Source organism: Parasteatoda tepidariorum, chromosome 11, assembly GCF_982258835.1.
Source record: "Parasteatoda tepidariorum strain Cologne lab strain chromosome 11, Ptep-v5.0, whole genome shotgun sequence".
NCBI lineage: Eukaryota > Metazoa > Arthropoda > Arachnida > Araneae > Theridiidae > Parasteatoda > Parasteatoda tepidariorum.
The window spans coordinates 58280662-58299937 of record NC_141765.1 but is presented as its reverse complement, the minus strand read 5'-3'; the positions used below and the strand labels follow the sequence as shown (position 1 = coordinate 58299937).

The 19276-nt window shown below is 30.9% G+C and overlaps 1 protein-coding gene across 7 annotated transcripts in view; it reads left to right on the top strand.

Moving 5' to 3' along the window:
• Window positions 1–11682, top strand: part of LOC107445941 (copper homeostasis protein cutC homolog) — a 34886-nt gene extending 23204 nt beyond the window's left edge. For 5 of the 7 annotated variants that reach the window (XM_016060453.5, XM_016060454.5, XM_016060456.5 and 2 more), the window contains 2 exons: window positions 1110–1137; window positions 11334–11682. In XM_016060453.5, the coding sequence (XP_015915939.1) occupies window positions 1110–1137; window positions 11334–11524 (219 nt within the window). In that variant the 3' untranslated portion in view covers window positions 11525–11682. The other 2 variants (XM_071187399.2, XM_071187400.2) reach the window with 2 other exon arrangements.
• Window positions 11683–19276: the final 7594 nt, after the last annotated feature.

Sequence of the window (19276 nt, the reverse complement as noted above, 5' to 3'; positions counted from 1 at the left end):
ATTAATCTTAATGATTTCCAGTCCTTTTTTTTTCTTGTAATTAATGTAAGACGGCAGTACAAAAGGGGAAAAAATCAACTTCATTTCTTGAATAGTCTGCTCATATCTGAAAGTTATCCCTTTGTGTGTTTCTCCATCTAAATAGCATTACATTTTGTAATTGGTGACATAAATTTTGCATTTTTTAAATAAAGCTTTGGTGCGACAACATCAGTGACCACATTTCAGTGGACTGGAGGTGTTGCGGAAGTCATTTTTTTCTATGTATGCCCTGGACATCTGGTTTGTCTATTACAAATTTGGTGCAGCCACTCCAGACCAAGATTCGATGCTTGGTTGATCATCATGCTGCTCACATTTTACATTATCTGTTCTGTGATACATTGTAGTGACCAAGAAATGTCCTCACTGACCTTTCTGTTGGCTTTGAATCCTCCTGTGCATCTTTTTTTATTCAATTATTACTGAACCATTGAGCCAATACAGTTTTACATATTTTCACAAGGAGCAGGATAATTCTTCCTCCATCCTATCTTATTTTTCTATTTGAAAAAAATTCAATCCTTTCTTTGTTTTTTTTTTTTTTTTTTGTTTTTTTTTTTTTTTTTTTGGTCAAAGGTAGCAAAAATTTCTTAGTTCTGTGCAATAAATGTGAAAAAATGAAAATTTTAAATGTGTGAAAGGCATAACAAGACATCTTCTTATCTTTTATTTGTACAACATATTACTTTCAAAAGTGTGATTTCAAAATATGGTGATAATAGTTTTATTAAATAATGACTTTTATATTGTTTTGATTACGTTTTTGGAAATTAGATTGTAAAAAGTAATATGTTATTATCCTGTTATTTTATAAGTGGCAGCCATAGTATTAAAACTAATTGTTTCTTTTATTTTTTTTCTTCTTTAGAATAAAATTGTTCAACTATTTTAATCTAAACACACAGAATTTTCCTAAAATTAATTCAGAGAAAGATGCATTTAACAGATTTTTATTGTTAATTAATAAATAATTTTCAATTTAAAAAATGTGCAAAATTTATATATTTTAGTATATTTTCTGGTTGATATTGTGAAACAATTTTTTATTTGTTTTACTTTATTTTTAGGTTGAATCAAGAATAATTATCATGCCTGGTGAGTTAATCTGTTTAGTATTAGTGAATTTAGAACAGGAATTATGATATAATTATTGATAATTTGCTAAGATTTTATTTATTTATTGTTTGTTTAAAAAAAAAACTTTTCATAAAAAGAAACTTACATGCAAATTTTTATCAAATGTGAATAGGCAATTTTATTTCATGCTCAGTGTAGTAAGAATTTCTAAAAAAAAATTCGCATTTATCATTATGATTTCAGCGCAAAGATGATCATATACCCTTATATTCTAAGTATAGTTCAAAATCTGTTGAACAATATAAAAACCACTATGTATCCATGTTTTTTATTTACTATGTAATCAATTCTAAATATATAACAAAATTTTTCCAATCCTGAGAATATTTTGTTATCAATAAATTTATAATTTGGAGTGAAGACAATGCTGGGTGGCCACTCACTCTGAAAATCGGAAATTCTCAGGGAATTTTGAAATACCACTAGAAAACCGGGAATTCTCAGGGAATTTCACTTCGATTCTGGAAAATAACTTTGTCGCACGTCGCGGCTCTTTACTTCCCATTCCGTTATGTTTAGTTTTTCAGAGCAAAACGCATCGCGATCAAGCATCACTTGATTATCCTCCAATGAACGCTTCGTGTCCCCTCAAAAAAGCGGAAATCCGCTTTTTTTTCTCCCAATTTTGAAAATTTCCGACCATGTTCCAAAAACGAAAATTTTTGGGAAGTCCTATTGGAGAAACCCTAGCCGCCCGAACGATAGTCGGATTACTATGACTTCCGCTATAGAGTGGAAAGGAGTCTAAGCGTTTCGTTTCGACCGCCGATACTTGATTTTTTTTTTTTTGTCTGACTGATTTTTGGAATTTTAAATATTAGGAACTGCATTGGAATCTGCTAAAATCGCGATTTTTAATCTGACGATTTTAATATCAATCATCGATTTTCGTATTTAACTGATTTAAAACTTACGTGTTGCAATTTTTTTACGCGATTTAAAAATCGTACTAGCAATTCCTATTCACTCAATTTAAAAATCCAATATCGCGATTTGTATTTAAGCGTTTTTGAAACCCAATATCGCGATTTGTATTCTCGTGAGTTTAAAATCCCATACAGCACATTGACTTCGTTATGACATCCTAAAGTTGTCATCTTTAGGATTCTGTGACTTCCAGAGGAAGTCCTATATTTACCGCTAAATGTCCTACGGATGTCATCTGCGTGTTAGAATGTTCCACTTGCAGATATCTTAATGATGTCATAACTTGGACAGTTTCAGGATACCTTTAGAGCGCTTTAGGATGGCATTAGGACATAAAAAGACATGTTTACTAAGGATTTAAATAACTTGTGGGATGCATGTTGGAAATGGTATGATAGTAATAGGATGGTGTCTCATTTTGGAAATAAATTTCATCTTCGAAATTTTTATTAATTTTAGCAACTTAAATAAGGTTTTTCTTTTAAATTTACTGAATTAGAAGTCAGAAAAATGTTTTCTAAATGAAAAAATAGGTGATAGTTTTTAATTTGTATACCACTCTATTTTTCCAGAAAAATGGGCTATTCCTCAACTATTTTTTTTAAGAAAATTAGTAAAGCTAAAGGGAGTAAAACAGTTTAAAAAAAAAACGTATCTAAAGAAAAGAATAATGTATCATTTTAATACAAAAATATGCAAGATAATTGGATTTCACATTTCTATTGTTTGGAATAAAAACTTGGCCATTATTAAAAAGTCTAATTGAATGTACCCTTTGAACACCAAGGAAGGTTATAAGTCTCCTAATTAGCGTTAGTTTTCTTTAAAGAATATTTCTAATTAAATTAAATTATGAGACTTGTTGAATCTTTTATGTACATTGTAATTTACGATTGCTCATATTGTTTAATGTAGTAGATATATTAAATATCTTATAATAAAATAATGAATATATTTCTTTTTAATGTTGCTCTAATACTCAGAACTTCACATTCATATTTAAATTTCTCGTATTATCAATTGAAACTAGTTAATTGGCAAAATAATTCTCATTACATTCTTCTGCAAAATTTACTAAAAAACATTTTATATTATAAATAGTTTAAATAAAGTTGTGACTATTTTATCAAATACTAAAAATATCATATCAAACATTTTATATTATGGATCACATACTTTATTGTTTAGTTATTGTGTCAATGATGCAATTTAAAAAACAAATAAAATTATAAAATTATCTGTTTTTATATACAAACTAAAACAGCTGTTGCCATGTTTTGCTGAAGAATTGTTAGCTGAAGGCATACTTAAATCAGTATCTTGAAGATATTAAAAATGATAACTTGTTTTAAGGATTTATCTATTTTTTGCAGCATAAATTTAGTGTATGCAAATAAATATGAGAATAGAAAAAAATAAACAATATTAGAATCACATAAGTAAAACTTTTATTTACACTCAGAATAAACTCTTCTTTCTTTAGCATGGCGCAACCAGCCTCTAATAATGCTTCCAACTTCATTTACTTTAGTATTTGTGAAAACACTGCAAACAGCTTCTAAAACATAACAAAAAGAAAATGTAAACAAACCAGTAGGTATTTTTATGAATAAACATAAAATTATTTCAGAACCTATTTAAAAGGCATTGCCTGGTTATTTACTTGGCTAAGTATCTCTAATTTTAAAAATCCCTGTGGACGGCGTTTTTTACACAAGGGAACGCTGCAAGCTCTGTACGCCTATACTTCCAGGTTACTGTTTCCGGTGTATTTTAAAGCCATTTGGCTCGCAACGCGATCATTGTGTTTTGAGAACTTGCAAGAGAACATTGTGATTCTTGCAAACATGGTATTTGAATACTTATTACTTATGTTTACAATGCTAAAGGTGCTAACACTAACGTAAGATGATGCACAGCTTGCAACAAGAACAAACAATAATAAACAAATGGAAAGAGGCCAAATCAGGACTGCCAATAAAGGGAGTTATTCGAAATCTAGCAACCATGTCACCTTTTTCACAATACATCTCTAAAGAAATAAAACAAATTTTCACTTCTTACTCACCAGAATTACTTATCGTTATTATCTTATGAAATACAACAGATTTGAGCTTATAAATTATATAATTTATTTCTTTTCTTAAAAACAAAATTATCCGTTTGAAAATATAGCCTAGCAGAATAAGCAGTAGCAATTATTGAGTTGGAGATTGTTATTGTTTACATTTATATTGAAAACACCATTTATAGAAAAAATTATGTAGAAATGGTAAAATAACAATATACTAAATAATGAAGATGAATAGCAACATTGAAATAATTTAAATGTCATTTCATCTGTAATTAGAAGAAATGATTAGTTTAGGGTTACCAAAAAAACATGCCGAATAACAAGTTGAACTTAAAGGAAGAAAACAAAAATAATAGAAAGAATGAGTTATCAGAACAGATAAAAAATTTGCCTCACGAAATAATAAAAATAAAGCTTCCTCAATAATTATGAAAAAAATAAATAAACCACGCATTTAAACATTTTGTAATGTATGTACACATTGCAATTGAGATATTAACGATAATGGCACATTTCAAGTACACTTATAAATCAATTATATAAATAGATTATAAAAAAAAAGAAAGATAAACAAAAAAGAAACTAATAAAGATATTTGAGCTTATAAATACCTTATCATTTAGATTTCACTAGCAGAAATGCTCTTGTCACTGGATAAAAGAAATAACATTAACGGTAAAGTTGAAGTTAACACGCATGCGCTGAACGAAGATCCTACAAGACTCCTAAAACACTCCTTTGAAAAGCCTGTCATATTGCTGTCTATTTGTGACATCCTACGAAATTCTTTCTTCTGACACTCTACGGATATGACTGTTCTAGGTGTGTTCGGAATGTTTTGGGAGGTCTTTAGGACGAAATTTGCTGTATGGGATCCAGCGGCGCGATTTGTATTCACGCATTTTTAAATCCAATTTTGCGATTCGTTATCACGCAGTTGTAATATCAGATATCGTTTTTCGTATTTGTACGCTATTTAAAAATTACTCACTGCGATTCGTATTCACGTGATCTAAAAATTATGCATCGTGATTCTTATTTGCGCGACTTAAGAATACAATATCGCAATTTGTATTTTCGTGTTTTTTAAAATCCAACAGCTCGATTCATATTCACGCGATTTTAAAGTCCAACCGCACGATTCATAATCACATGATTTTAAAATCCAATATCGTGATTTGTATTCACGCGATTTTAAAATCCAATATCGTTATTTGTATTTTCGTGCTTTTAAAATCCAAAATCGCGATTCATATTCACACAATTTGAAAATCCAATATCATGATCCATATTCACGCGATTTTAAAATCCAAAATCGTGATTCATATTCATGCGATTTAAAAATCCAATATCAAGATTCTTGAAAGAAGTAGAAGTATGTTTTCTCTTAAATTAGTTACTATAAAGATGTGATATATTTTTCATTAGTAAGTAATTTAATAGTTGTGCCTTTCTATAATTGCTTAATTTTTTTTAATATATTAGTGGTCAAAATTTTTAAATTATATTTAAGAAAAATTTAAAGTTAACTGTCTAAATGCTTCTGCCACTTTAAATATTGAATAAAAAACCTAGCATAATTAAAAGTTGCTTTTTTAAAGCACTCCCCCCCATATAGAGCACTCCCCCCCCCTCCTTCCAGTGACCTGCGTTGTAAAAGTTCAGCTTTTTTTATTTTTCTCCACTTTCATTCCTGAAAAGCAGCAAAGAAGGAGAAAAAAATCTATGTTGGCTCAAAAAATTTCAGTTTACTCTTGGAGTGTATCAAAGACAGTTTCTTTGCTGCAAAATTGGCATTTTTCCAGTCATTAGTTGCTTTTATTGAAACATTTCTCACAGAATTTCAGATCGATGCTCCATTAGCTCCTTTACTTTTCTCTAATTTAACATAAATTTTAAGATCTCTTCTTGATAAATTTGAAAAACCCGATATTTTAGTAGAGAACTCTTCAAAATTAGGAAAAATAGATTTGTCATTGGCAGATAATAAGCTTCCAATCAACGAAGTTGCTCTCAGTTTTGCAGTTAAGGATGAAATTAGGAAAATAAGAGATTCTTCACCTTCTGAAGAATTTTCATTTAGGAAAGAATGTGCAATTGCTTATAAAAAATTCTGTGAAAAGATTTTAGAAAGATCACCTTTTAAATTCCAGTTAACAAAGGGGCTATCTTGTCTTGATCCTGGTGTAATTTTAAATACAGCAATTGCTGAAAAACGGCTTTCATCTTGCCTTTCAATGTTGGTATCTAGCAATTGGATATCAGGTATCAAGACTGACTGTGTGAAAGATAGTTACAAAACATTCATTCGGAATCCTCTAGTTAAGAAAGAAATGGAGCAATTTGAGAAGAGGGAAAAACGACTGGATAATGTTTTCTTCTCTCTATTTGAAGTTTGCAATGCACCAGAAAATTTACGTTCCTTTGTTAAGCTTCTCCTCATATTGTCACATGAAGTCCTTTTATAGAAAGGGGCTTTTCTGTTAATTCAGATTGTTTAATAAAAAATGAACATGAAGATAGTTTAGTTGCTCTAAGGCAAACTCATGATGGTGTTATGGATACTGGTGATGTTAACAATATAACTGTGACGAAATCCATGATAAACTACGGAAAACAGTCTCACACACGTTATATTGAAGTATTAGAAAAAAGGAAGGAGGCAGCAGAAGAAAAAAAGAAAGTTATGTTAGAAAAGAATCGAAATGAAAAGTTAAAAAAGAATTGCATGCTAAAAAACAAAAATTAACGGCTGATTTTTATTTAGAAACTTCTTTAATTGATGAACAATTAAAAGCTATAAGAAATTAATTTTTAAAAGCTTTCAATTATTCACTTGTTGAGCTATTTATACTGTATAATTTAATTAACTCCTCTTTTTAAAACATCTCAAACTTAAGTGTCAAAGAATATATTAATATATATATAGGTAGTAAATTTTTTATATTTATATTTAAAGTAAGTTTCCCAGATAATATAAATGAACAACATTATATGACTAAGTATTTTTGGCTTTTCATTTATTGATAATTTATTTCACAAGTAATTTCGATCTCAATTCTAAATTTTTAGTTTGATGGAGTTGATCAATTTGTGTAATAAGCTATTTATATAACAACTTTTTATTTTATACAAAATAAAGTTTCTAAAATTCCTTGAAATGTAGATTTTTATTTTTATAATTTTTATAAACTATTATTAATTTTTAAGTTTATTTTTATGGTTGAGTATACAGCAGTTATTTTTTTATATGTAAATTTTATGGCTGCTATTTCAATAATCTATATTTTTAGCAGAAATATGTGAATTAATATATATTTTTTGGTGCTAGAAATACCTAACTTTTTACACCTGTTTTATCAGAGAACATTTACACTTTTTTCTCATTTTAATGTGTCATCAAATCTTGTAAATGTGTATCCACATTTGTAAAAGAAATTCATACAACTCATTTTAAAAGCAACACAGCTGTATGTATGTATGTATGTATGTATGTATATATATATATATATATATATATATATATATATATATATATATATATATATATATATATATATATATATATATATATTTTATTTTATTTACTGTATATTGTTGTATAGCTAATAAATTTATGAAGTCTCGTTAATGTTGCGTTGTGGTATCTGGAATTTTAGAAATTTACTCTGGAAAGTCTGGAAAACTCAGGGATTTTTTTTTTGATCTGGAGAGTGGCCACCCTGCAATGAAAGAGTTCCTGGCATTATGTTTTCCAATTAATGATCTGTTGTTATTAAATTATTTTAATTAAGGTCATTGATCCTAAATTAAAAATGGACAGCTTTGTTAAAGGTTATTTTGCATTGTTTATAGATTTTAAAACTGTTAATTTGTTAAGAACATTTATATTTACTGTTTCTGGCAACACTCTTTCATTATATTATACTTTTTATTATGTTGGTTTTATTATGTACACTGAATAACCAATCCATCACTTGGTCTGATGGCGTTGCTTGTGTAACATGCGTTTTAATTATTAAGTTTGTTGTCTAAAAGCTATCAATGTAAATGTTTGCTTATTTTTGAGTAAATCAACAAAAGCAGCTTGATTTAAATAAATTTTTCTTTCAAAGAAACTTTGAATTTAAAAATTTACAAAGCATTTTAATATTAAAATGTGAAATGTTTTTATTGATTTTTATGAATTTAAAATTTGTTGTAAATATATGTTTTTGTTAATAAACTTCTGTTAGCAAAACTACATTAGCGCTTGGTGTGATAAATTGCAGTGCTTTTACAGTGCAGTTAAAATCTTATAATTATTTTGGACTTCTGAAAATGCAAACTGAGAACAACATGAAAATTTAATTTTTTTTTTTATTTCTGTAAAAAGTAGTAATTGAATAGAAATTATTTATCATAAAAAACATGATGAAAATTCTATAAATTACATATTTTCTAAGACAATTTTAAAATTATCTTTTATTTAAATGTTGCAAACATATTTCTGAATAATGAGAAATTTATATAGGTTTTTTTTTGTATGGATTTTTTTAAAAAAAGTTTTAAGTTAAGTTTAGTAAACGTTATTTGTATAGAAATATTTGTTAATGTGCTGTTAAGTAGGATTTGTAGTTGTCCTGATATTTTTGATGAAAAATATTTTGTCTTGATTTTGGGCTTTTTGTCCTAATATTTGTTAATGGTAATCCCACGAATACAATTGCGGATTTTAAAATAACAAATTTGAAGAATCAAATTATTTGGATTTTTGAGCCAACTTTTTTTTTATTTTAATTGATAATGCAAAAAAAAAATTAGGGACCATCCACCAATTGTGTACTTGGTTCAGACTGCAGGATTCATTATTTCAAACTTTTTGGTAATTCACTCATTTTATGAACGAGAGAACTTAATTAACTATTTTCCATCATCAAGTTTTTATGGTGATGAATTCAAGGATCATACACTTTTTTATTATTAATTAAAAAATGCAGTAATGAGTTTTGTAAGGTGAATTTTTATAGTTTTGCAATTCTTGATTCGTCTCTTTCATCTAATTTTATGAATGATAGATTCTAATCAGCAATACTGTAATCATATCATAGAAATTTTAAATGGTGAATTTGAGTAATCATTCACTTAATTTATTTTTTTTTTTACAAAAATGCTAAGTGGCATACTTACTGTGTTTTTGTCTAGAGATTATTGAAACATTATTTTAAAATTATATGATTAAGGAAGGAAGTATTTCATTAAGGTAAGAGATATGGCAACATAATTTAATATTCCATTTCCAAATGTAAAAAGGAATGCTTGTTGTCATTTGCTTATTTAAGTTTGTTTTTCAAATGTTACAGAATCATATTTGGATAACTTCTTGCAGCTTGAAACACTGGTTAAATAATATTGTTTCTCTAATTTTATCATATTTTTATAATGAACTACCATTTGTGTGGTTGCATTTTGGCTGAAGCTTTTGGTGTTCTAAAATATTATTACATATTTATTTGATGTTGTTTTTAACTAGTTACCTAAAATGACTATTATTACAACAGCCTCATTAGTTGATTTGAAATTTCATGTTAATAAAAATTATTATTATTATTATTATTTTGTATGCATAATGGCATATTTTAAAGGGATAATCGTGGTTGGTTAGTTGAGCAGTTAAAATTTATACTACTGATTATTTTCTAATGTATAATAAAATGTATAATATTCTAATGCACCTTAAATGTATGTGCTTTTTTTATGAAGTTCTTAAAATGATTGCTCTATAACAATTATTATGAGAAATTTGAGTTAGAAAACTTCCTAGTGCATACCTGAAGTTATCCACATATTGAGTTTCATTCTGTTGCATTAAGCAGTGTCATTTCTTACATACTTTAGTGCAATGTATCTTTGAAAAACATGGAAATAAAAATATATATTGTTGTTAGAACTTCAAGGCTTTGCTAGTCAAACAATATTTAATATTTATTCATATACCACGGAGAATATAAACCAATATAATTTCAAAGAATTTATTGAATTACAAATTTGAAAAATTACATTCTTGTTCTCTAATTTGATCTGATTATTTATTTTTAAGCTCCTTCTTCAAAAAGAATTTATATTTTCTTTTATAATTATAAGTTTCTAAATTTTTAACTCTGCGAAAAGGCAAAATTAAAATGTCTTTTATCAAAATGTAGGGTGTTAAAATTGAGTCATAAAACTGTTCTTGATTTTTATTTAAGTATTTTTTTACTTTCTATTCTTTTTAATTAGTGCACTGTTTAAGTATACTATTTAAATCACTATATATATTAGTGCACTGTTTTTAGTATGCATTATCATGCATATTAATGTGATTTTAATAATATACATCAACTAACTGCCCATGAATACTATTGTTCATCTATGCATTATTAATAACAGTACTTCAATAAATTATGTACAGGGTGTTAAGATTAAAAATAGCGGTACTCAGTGACTCATAGCTTTCATACTATTTAACAGATCTGAATGATACTTCAAATATATGTTATAGATCAATTGATCAAAATTTGAAGAAACAAATTTCAAATTTTAACTGCCAGTATTATTATAGCAAAATAAAAAGAAAGAATAGTTCAAAAATCAAAGAATAACAAAATATTTTATTTAGTTTTGCAAATCTGTTTGCTTTATTTGCGTACCTTGTTGATCAACAATATACTGAATGTATATGACTGTATTATCAATAACTGCTCCCAACGTACCGGTAGGAATGATGTAATTATCGCATGCAATTCTAATTTTTAAATCGGCTTTATTAATTACACATCTTTGGTAAATGCCACCATTGAAAAAAACCAAGCTGTTAAAAGTCGTAAGGGTTCACATTTGGTGGCTGTGTTGATCACCGTACCTTTTTTATTGCAAAATCTCATGAGCTATTCATTTGTATTTGATTTTAGCTCTACAGAGCCATTTATTATAAACTAAGTTTTCCAAAAGATACCTGTATCTTATCTACATAGCATATATTTATAGCTTTATTCGCATCAGTTTAGTAGAACCCACTGTAGAAGCCTCTTACTATAGTGAGTTTAATTTTAAGCATCATGTATTGAACAAAAAAGTTATGAAAAAACACAGAACAATATTTTTTTTACTTGCGTAATATTTCATTCTTTTGCAGGTTGTGGCATAAATGTGATGAACTTGAAAGAAATAAAAGATTTCACCGGTGCTACAGAATATCATTCTTCTGCTCAACTTCCACGTGCTGTTGTAGAGGATAATAATGTTGTGAAAGGAACAACATATCATCCTATGACTTCAATTGAAATTGTTAAAAAAATGAAGACAATTTTGTGCAGCTATTCCTGAAAGCAAGACTAAAGAATGAATTCAAATGTTATGAAATTAATCTTTCTTATTTTATATAAAAATGAATTATATATTTTTATAGAAAAAAAGTACTATTTGTTCCAAGCATTTTGTGTCTTTTAAAAGGAAACAACTCTAAAATTTTTAACAAAATCTAATTTTTTTTTACTTCATTATTAATATCTGTACATTTGAGAACAGAACAGTTTCCTTATGAATACAAAAAATGCATCTTATTTATACATAGATGTGCATATGAAGTGAATCAGATTTTCATGCTGAATATGACTGCTTATATATATATATTTATGTATGTGTATACATACGTACAGAGAGGGAAAGAGCCTCCCCCGCTCTTTAGATACTTTCGCGATCACTGCTGAAACAAACTTAATTTCACTGATTAAACTTAATTTTTTCAACAAATTCGGATTTTTGACATTAAAATTTGAGGGTTAGTATAATTTTTAAATGGTACGCGATATATATGAATGATATAAATAGTTTCATGGATGGTTGACCGGATAAAGTAAGCACAGATGGCGCTAGGGTTTAAAATTTGCCATGAGACTTCCGGGTTATTTCTTCCAATTGATTTTTATGCCTAATATGCACTTTATATACTAATATGCATATCATAATACCTAGTACTGGGGAAATAGGTTTTTTAAAGACTACAGAATCGGATGAATACCAGAGAAAATTGGTGATTATGGTAATTTTTTACTATCAGGAGCTGGTCTCGACCAGTAGAATTATGACGAATGATACTGTTAATTTTACATTGTTAAGTTTACATTGTTAGTTTACATTGTTAATACTGTTAAATTTGCATTTTTTGTGCATGATTTTGTAATGTTGATCATTACCATTTTATTGATTATTTAGTTTTATTTCAAAAAGAAAAACGAGTACTCAGCCAGTAGCAATAATAATAAATTGAAAAAGCTGCAGAAGCACAAAAAAATATTTATTTTCAACACCACTTTGCTTTAAAGCAAATTAAATTTTTTATAAGGATAGTGTGTCTGAAACACAGACTAATGCTGACCGAAACAAAGAAACTGTATGTTGAAGTCGTTTAAGGATTACTTTTCTTGTCTTTTTTAATTGTTGATTCGTAAAAAAGTATAATTTCCTCCTTAATGTATGGAAGCTGCTGTTTCGTTGGAAGCAAGCAAGAGATTTTTTAGGGTTTATTAATTATGTGTTGGCAAGTTACTTAACCAGTTTTTCCATCCAATTAATACTCAAATAATGTAACTTAGCCGGTTCTTCCACTGAGCATCTTCGGAATGAAAAATTTAGTTATATAAATGAATTTTATAAAGCTATTATATAATAAATAAAACTAAAATAAGAACTTTCCGCGAGAAATCTCAATTTTTTAAAAGCTGTCATTTAGCCGATTCTTCCATTCAGCTCTCATTTATGTTTTGGTATTAATTTACTTAAATTTATTTTCGGTTTACAACGCTTCGGAATTTATAAAATACAGAAAATTTGTTTAAATGGTAAAATTTGATTAAAAAAATTACAATAATAAAACTTTCTAGAATATTAAGCCTGTTCACACATCGCCTCATAAGCGTAACAGCGGTGGGATGCAGCGGAAGTTTTCTAAATTTCTTCCAGTTTTAGGAAATTTGTTATTGTTCACATTCTGTTGTAGTTGGCCATTAAGGCAGAGGGGGTGCCATCTACAGCCAAAAATTAGACTTCTGCCAGTCACACACGTTTATAGAGCAGACCCATTCATTCATCCACAGATCGTTATTTTGACCTGAACCAGAGAACGATCAATCTCCAATTCAGTACCCCCAGAGGTATAATTTGGGAATATGGGGGACTTTGTGACCCAACTGATTTAACATACATTATTTGCTACGTGGGGAGTCTTCGGCTGGCTGGATTCAAACTTCCCTTCTCACAAACATGGGTTCAGCGCCCTACCAACCAGACTATCCCAGCCTACTTTACATTTAGTCAAGCATCTATAGATACATCGCAGTATGCAAAAAGTAACATTTAGAAGTTCAAATTTTCGACCGCTTTTCTGACTAAGCTACTGTAGTCGTATTTACCACTCATAAGGGTCAAAAATCCGAAACTGAAAATAAATATAAAGTTGTTTTCGGATTTTTAAAGAGAAAAATATGCTTTTGTGTCTTAGCTCGTAACATAAAATGTTATGTTCGTTATGTAATTAATTAGCATATCTCTAAAGGCTACTTCTTGAACTGTTAACCGCAAATTTTCATTTTCAAGGCGCTTATTTTTCCTACAAGCCTGTTTTTGATACCTGACAATGGATTCCATGTGTGGTAAACCATAACTATGCCTAAAAAATCTTCAAAAATACTGTGCATAAATACTTTTTATTATGCAAGACTGTTTAAAATTTCAAGAACACTTGTGAAAACTAATAATTTAATTTTGTGCTCATAGAATTTTTTAAAGTTACACGCTTATTTTTCATTGGTATTAATCCATAACAGTAGCTACAGAACAATACTATTTTTTATCCCAGAATCTAATTTATCTGTTGGTGTAAGAAAGATTGTTCACGTTACTAACTAGAAAAGTTGAGAACTAGTTCTTAACCTTTCAATCCTTTCTTTTTTTTGTGGGTAGGCACTAGTCATTTTGTACTACCCCCTAAATGCAAGAGAAACATATTCAAAAAAATTTTTTATAAGATTAAAAGCTAATCCCACTGAAAATTTTTTAGAATAATAGGAAATTATTCGTAGTTGATTTTGTTTGTTATTATTATTATTTTTTTTTTGCCTGAACATATATTTTTTTTTCCTTCGATATAACCTTTGGTTTTTTTCAATACTTTTGAAGCGGGGGTGCCATCCCCTCTGCAGAGGATCAAAATTGTGATGGCTTGTCTTCGGATCATCCTCAGGGATGTTTCCCAGACCGTCCCCAATAGCCCATTGTGCAGCTCTAGTGTGACGTAAATGAACAACAAAACTATAAGAAAAAAAATACTCTTGTGAAACTCTTCCTCACAAAACACACCCCCACTAGTGGTTATTGTTTTCCCTATTGGGTATTTTTATTACTCTAGCGTTCAAAGTTATGAGAATTTTCAGTTGGCCAATTTTCTCTAGAACTATTTGGTAGATTTCAATGAAAGTTGGTATGAACATAGGGTGTTATAAAATTTATAATACCCATTCAACATCTATTACAAAGTCTAGTCACATTAATGCTACCAACTGCTGAAAGCCAAAATAACCACCTTTTGCAGAGGGAACCTGGGCGAGACGTGCAGATAGAGAGTCGAATAGGTTTTTGAAGGCGTTCACTGTGTTGCTGAGCAATGCTGCCTCCACTGCAGTGGCCGGCTGCGTTAGGTTACGTGGTTAAGGATCCATGGTGCAAACAACCAGATCAAGGTGGTTCCACAGATTTCTCGATTGAATTTTAGTCTGCGGGGTTTGGTGGCCAAGTGAATACGGTAATATTCTTCGAAACACGCTAGTACGCTGTGAGCTGTATGATACATTGCATTGCCTGCTGTTAAATGCAACAAACCTAAAGAAAAACAATTCGCATATAGGGGTAAACAAGGATTCGCAAGGACAGATACGTACTTGTGTTGATCCATTGTGCTTTCCACAATTATGAATTCACCCAGAAAATGTCATGGAAACATTCGCAGGCCATAATGATCACTCCACCAGCTTAGGCCCTTCTGACAATTGCTGCAAGGATTTTCTTTCAGATATATTACCCTGTGAATAATCAGCCTGGGCTTCTCTTGCACATTGATTTCATACCAAAGTTTATAAGTTCATGCGACTTTTGGGCCAATTTGTTCAGCAACGCTATTTTCAAGTCATAGGTGACTATTTAGACTTCCCTGGCCTAACGACTTCGCGGTTTTGCCAAACGCTCTGCAGCATCAAGGTATCGGGTCCAAATCCAACCGTAATTACAGATATATGTTTGCGTTGTCTTTCTCTAATTTGTGCTATCTACTATTCAATTTGAGTAATGTTTAAGTCGTTTTTATAATCAGTCCAGTGCCTAAGAGGCCTCCAAGCATTCAGGCTCCCCCTAATGCAAATATTTTTTTTCGTATTCGAAGCATGAGTTTACAAAATTTGAAATAAATATAAGCTTAAATTTACTAATTATATCATAATTTACTTAGGTTATAAATAATTTAAAAGCAATTTGTATGTAAACAACATGTACATTTGGTTTAGAAGTTACGAACTCTGGGCCCCCAAACCTACAGCCTCCGGATTTCTAAATCTGGCCTTGGGCACAAGCCTGCATGTGTAGCAATAAATAAATAAAAATGCTATCCATAGTTATCTGAAGAAAATGAGAATTTAAACTGTCATTTACATCAGTGTCTTGGACGTGTCCTTTAAGTTTAAGATCTGGTGAGCTGGCTGGCTGGTCTATATATTCGCATCCAATGAATGTCCTTTAGTTTCCAAAGGAATTTTATATGGGTACAAGTTTTCATCCATTAAAATGAAATTGGTGCTAACTGCAACTCGAAAACGCGAATGGATGGAGTTTTCTACGAGATTGAGCTGATTTTACTGGCAAATCTTCCGGGTCACTGTTTCCGTAGTATTTTGAGGCCATTTGGCTCACAACGTGTTCATTATATTTTGAGACTCTCTTGAGTAGTATCTCTATATACATAGTTTTTGTTACCTGATTTATTCATGTTTACAATGAATTTCAAGTCTGAAACTCAAAGTTGCTCCTGCTGCGCAATTTGACATTTAAAAAAAAAATGATCGTTATAAACATTACCTTCTCAACAATCTATACCAACTTCGAATTTTAAACCTAAATGAAAATTTATAAAATGATCTTAGTCTCTTAACTAAGGTATGATGGTGCAAGGCTTGCAACTAGAACAAACAGTAATAAACAAGTAAAAAGAGGCCAAATCTGGACAGCCAAAAAATGCTAGTTCTTTCGAAGTCGTGCATTCCTGTCGTCTATTTTAACAATATTTCTATAACTAAAATAAGTTTTCACTTCAAACTCACCATAATTACTGAATACCATATGAAATACAGCAGATTTTGGCTCAGAAATTATAAAATTTATTTCTTTTATTCAAAACAAAATTATCTGTTTGAAAATATCGCCTCGTAGAATTTATGGTGTAGAAGCATAGAGCTTGTTCTGCGAGGCGGTATTTTCAAACATATAATTTCTTTTGAATAAAAGAAATAAATTATCTAATTTCTGAGCTCAAATCCGCTGTATTTCCTTAGATATTAATACTAAGTAATTCTTTTGAGTTAGTAGTGAATATTTGTTTTAGTTATTAATAGATGTAGTTTTAAAAAAGGTGAAATGTTTGCTAGATTTAGAAAGAATATGAGATATGGTGAAATACACAAAAAATAAAATTACTAATAAGTGGTCCAAACAATCGACCTTTTTTCCTTTTTTTTTTTCTCTCAAGGTGCTAAAAATCAGCATCGCAAAATGGACTCCGTAATATTTCAATCTAAATAATAAAATCTTTTCAAAGATATTACTTTCATCCCTATTTACTGCCTTTATTAATGATGATTTGCTGTTGTAACTTCCATGAATGTGGCATCATTTGAAAATTCATCCGAAAAAAAAAAAGGTGTTCGTTTGAAATCTGCTGGTAAGTATTTTATTTGCGTCGCACTAAAGCTGCACAATGGGCTACTGGCGACGGTCTGGTTGTTGTTGTAGTTCATTTACGTCGCACTAGAGCTGTACAATGGGCTATTGGCGACGGTCTGGGAAGCATCCCTGAGGATGATCCGAAGACATGCCATCACAATTTTGATCCTCTGCAGAGGGGATGGCACCCCTGCTTCGGTAGCCCGACGACCTGCACACGAAGTCGAGCACTTTACGGTAGAACAGTTTAACGAGGACCAATACCGCACACCCTTGGTCCGTACGCAGACTGATCCAAGTGGTCACCCACCCGCTTCCTGAGCGCAGCCAGTGATGCTTGACTTCAGTGTTCTACTAGGAATCGTGTCTTTACGATTAGTTCACTGCGAGACATAATCAATTACAAAAACCTGGAGCAAAAAATGGGAGGTTGGGTTAAGTTGGGTCCTGGGAGGTTGGGTTAAAACTCTGAAAACTCTATCTACTACTCCTCTAGTTCAAGGGCATAGATGAGTGTGCTGCTATGCATATATCACAGAGATAAGAACGTGTATCAGTGATTGAAAAATCGAGCACAATGGCACCATGTTTGATGGCAGCGATCGCAAACCTATTCATGCCTTGTGACTGGTGGTAAGGTGAAAGATTGACTTCCTGAAGCTTTACATTTACTTTTTCAAGGACGCAGTGGACTGATCGTTAAGACATGGGTCTCAGCAGATCACCAAAGTCCAGCATCACTGACTGCGGTCAGCATGCGGGTGGGTGACCACTTAGATCAGTCTGTGAAGGGACGGAGGGTGTGCGGCATTGGTCCTCGTTGAACTGTTCTACCGCTAAGTGCTCGACTTCGCGCAAGGATCATCCTCAGGGATGTTTCCCAGACCGTCGCCAATAGCCCATTGTGTAGCTCTAGTGCGACGTAAATGAAATGCAACAGCCACAACAACAACAGGGACGTAGTTGACTTGATTTGATCATAGTGAACGACAACGAGTGGCACCAAACAGCTAATTTTTTTAATGATTTTCCAGAAGCTGAATATATTCGTTGGATGCATTGTTTAGATAAATCTCCTGACCCCAAATTCCGTTGAGCATGTCCAGTACGCTCCGGACAGAGCAATTGCGACTCGTTCCCCCTTTCAATAACAATCCAGAAGCTGAAAGCGCAAACTCCTCCTGAGTGAGAAAAGAGATATAATTGAACTATTTATGTACTACATTATAATGGTAAACTATTTTCTTACAAAAAAGTTTTTCTATTTACGTTGGCGCAGACGCCATCGCTGTTCACGCTTTCAAACAAATAGCTTAGTTGTGGATCTGTAATGCAACCTGGATAGATTGGCTGGTAAGGCCCTTGTGTGAGGGATCGTAAGTTTGATCCCCGCCAGCCAGTACTTCCCATTTACAAAAGGGTGACTGATGCTCGCTAGGTCTGTTGGGGTCACAAAGTCTTTTAAGTTCCTGTAATATCCAGGGGTATTGGATCAGATTTTGATTATGCTCTGATTCAGGTCAAAATTACGATCTGTTGATGGATGGATGGTGAGTGAATGTGTCCTCCCTGTTAAATGGGCTTTGACGTATGTATGTTGTCTCCGGATCATCCTCAGGGATGTTTCGAGATCGTCGCTAATAGCCCATTATACAGCTCTAGTGCTACGTAAATAAAAAAGGGCCAAAGTATTTGCAATGCTATTAATCACAAAAGCAGCAAAAAATAAACACAACTAAATATTTATCTGTCACTGCAACGAAGTTCTGTGCGTCATATTGAAGCATGGTTATAGGTTCGAATCTGAAGTGGCTATCTAAAAACAAAATGATAAAATGAAAATGGCTGCTTTCGTAATAGTGTTCCTAATCAACCGTATGACACTAATGTATCTTTTGAGTAGTATCTACTCGTTCAAAATTATAAAAACTGTAACATTTTACGAACGCACTTTTTCGATATGGCATTCGTAAAAACACCGAAATCTCGCCAAATACTGATGAGTATTTTCCTCGCCAAATATTCTGCTTTTGATTGGTCGTCTGTGTGGAGGCAAATCTATGCGCAGACGTTTATGCCTGGTACTATCAATTCAAT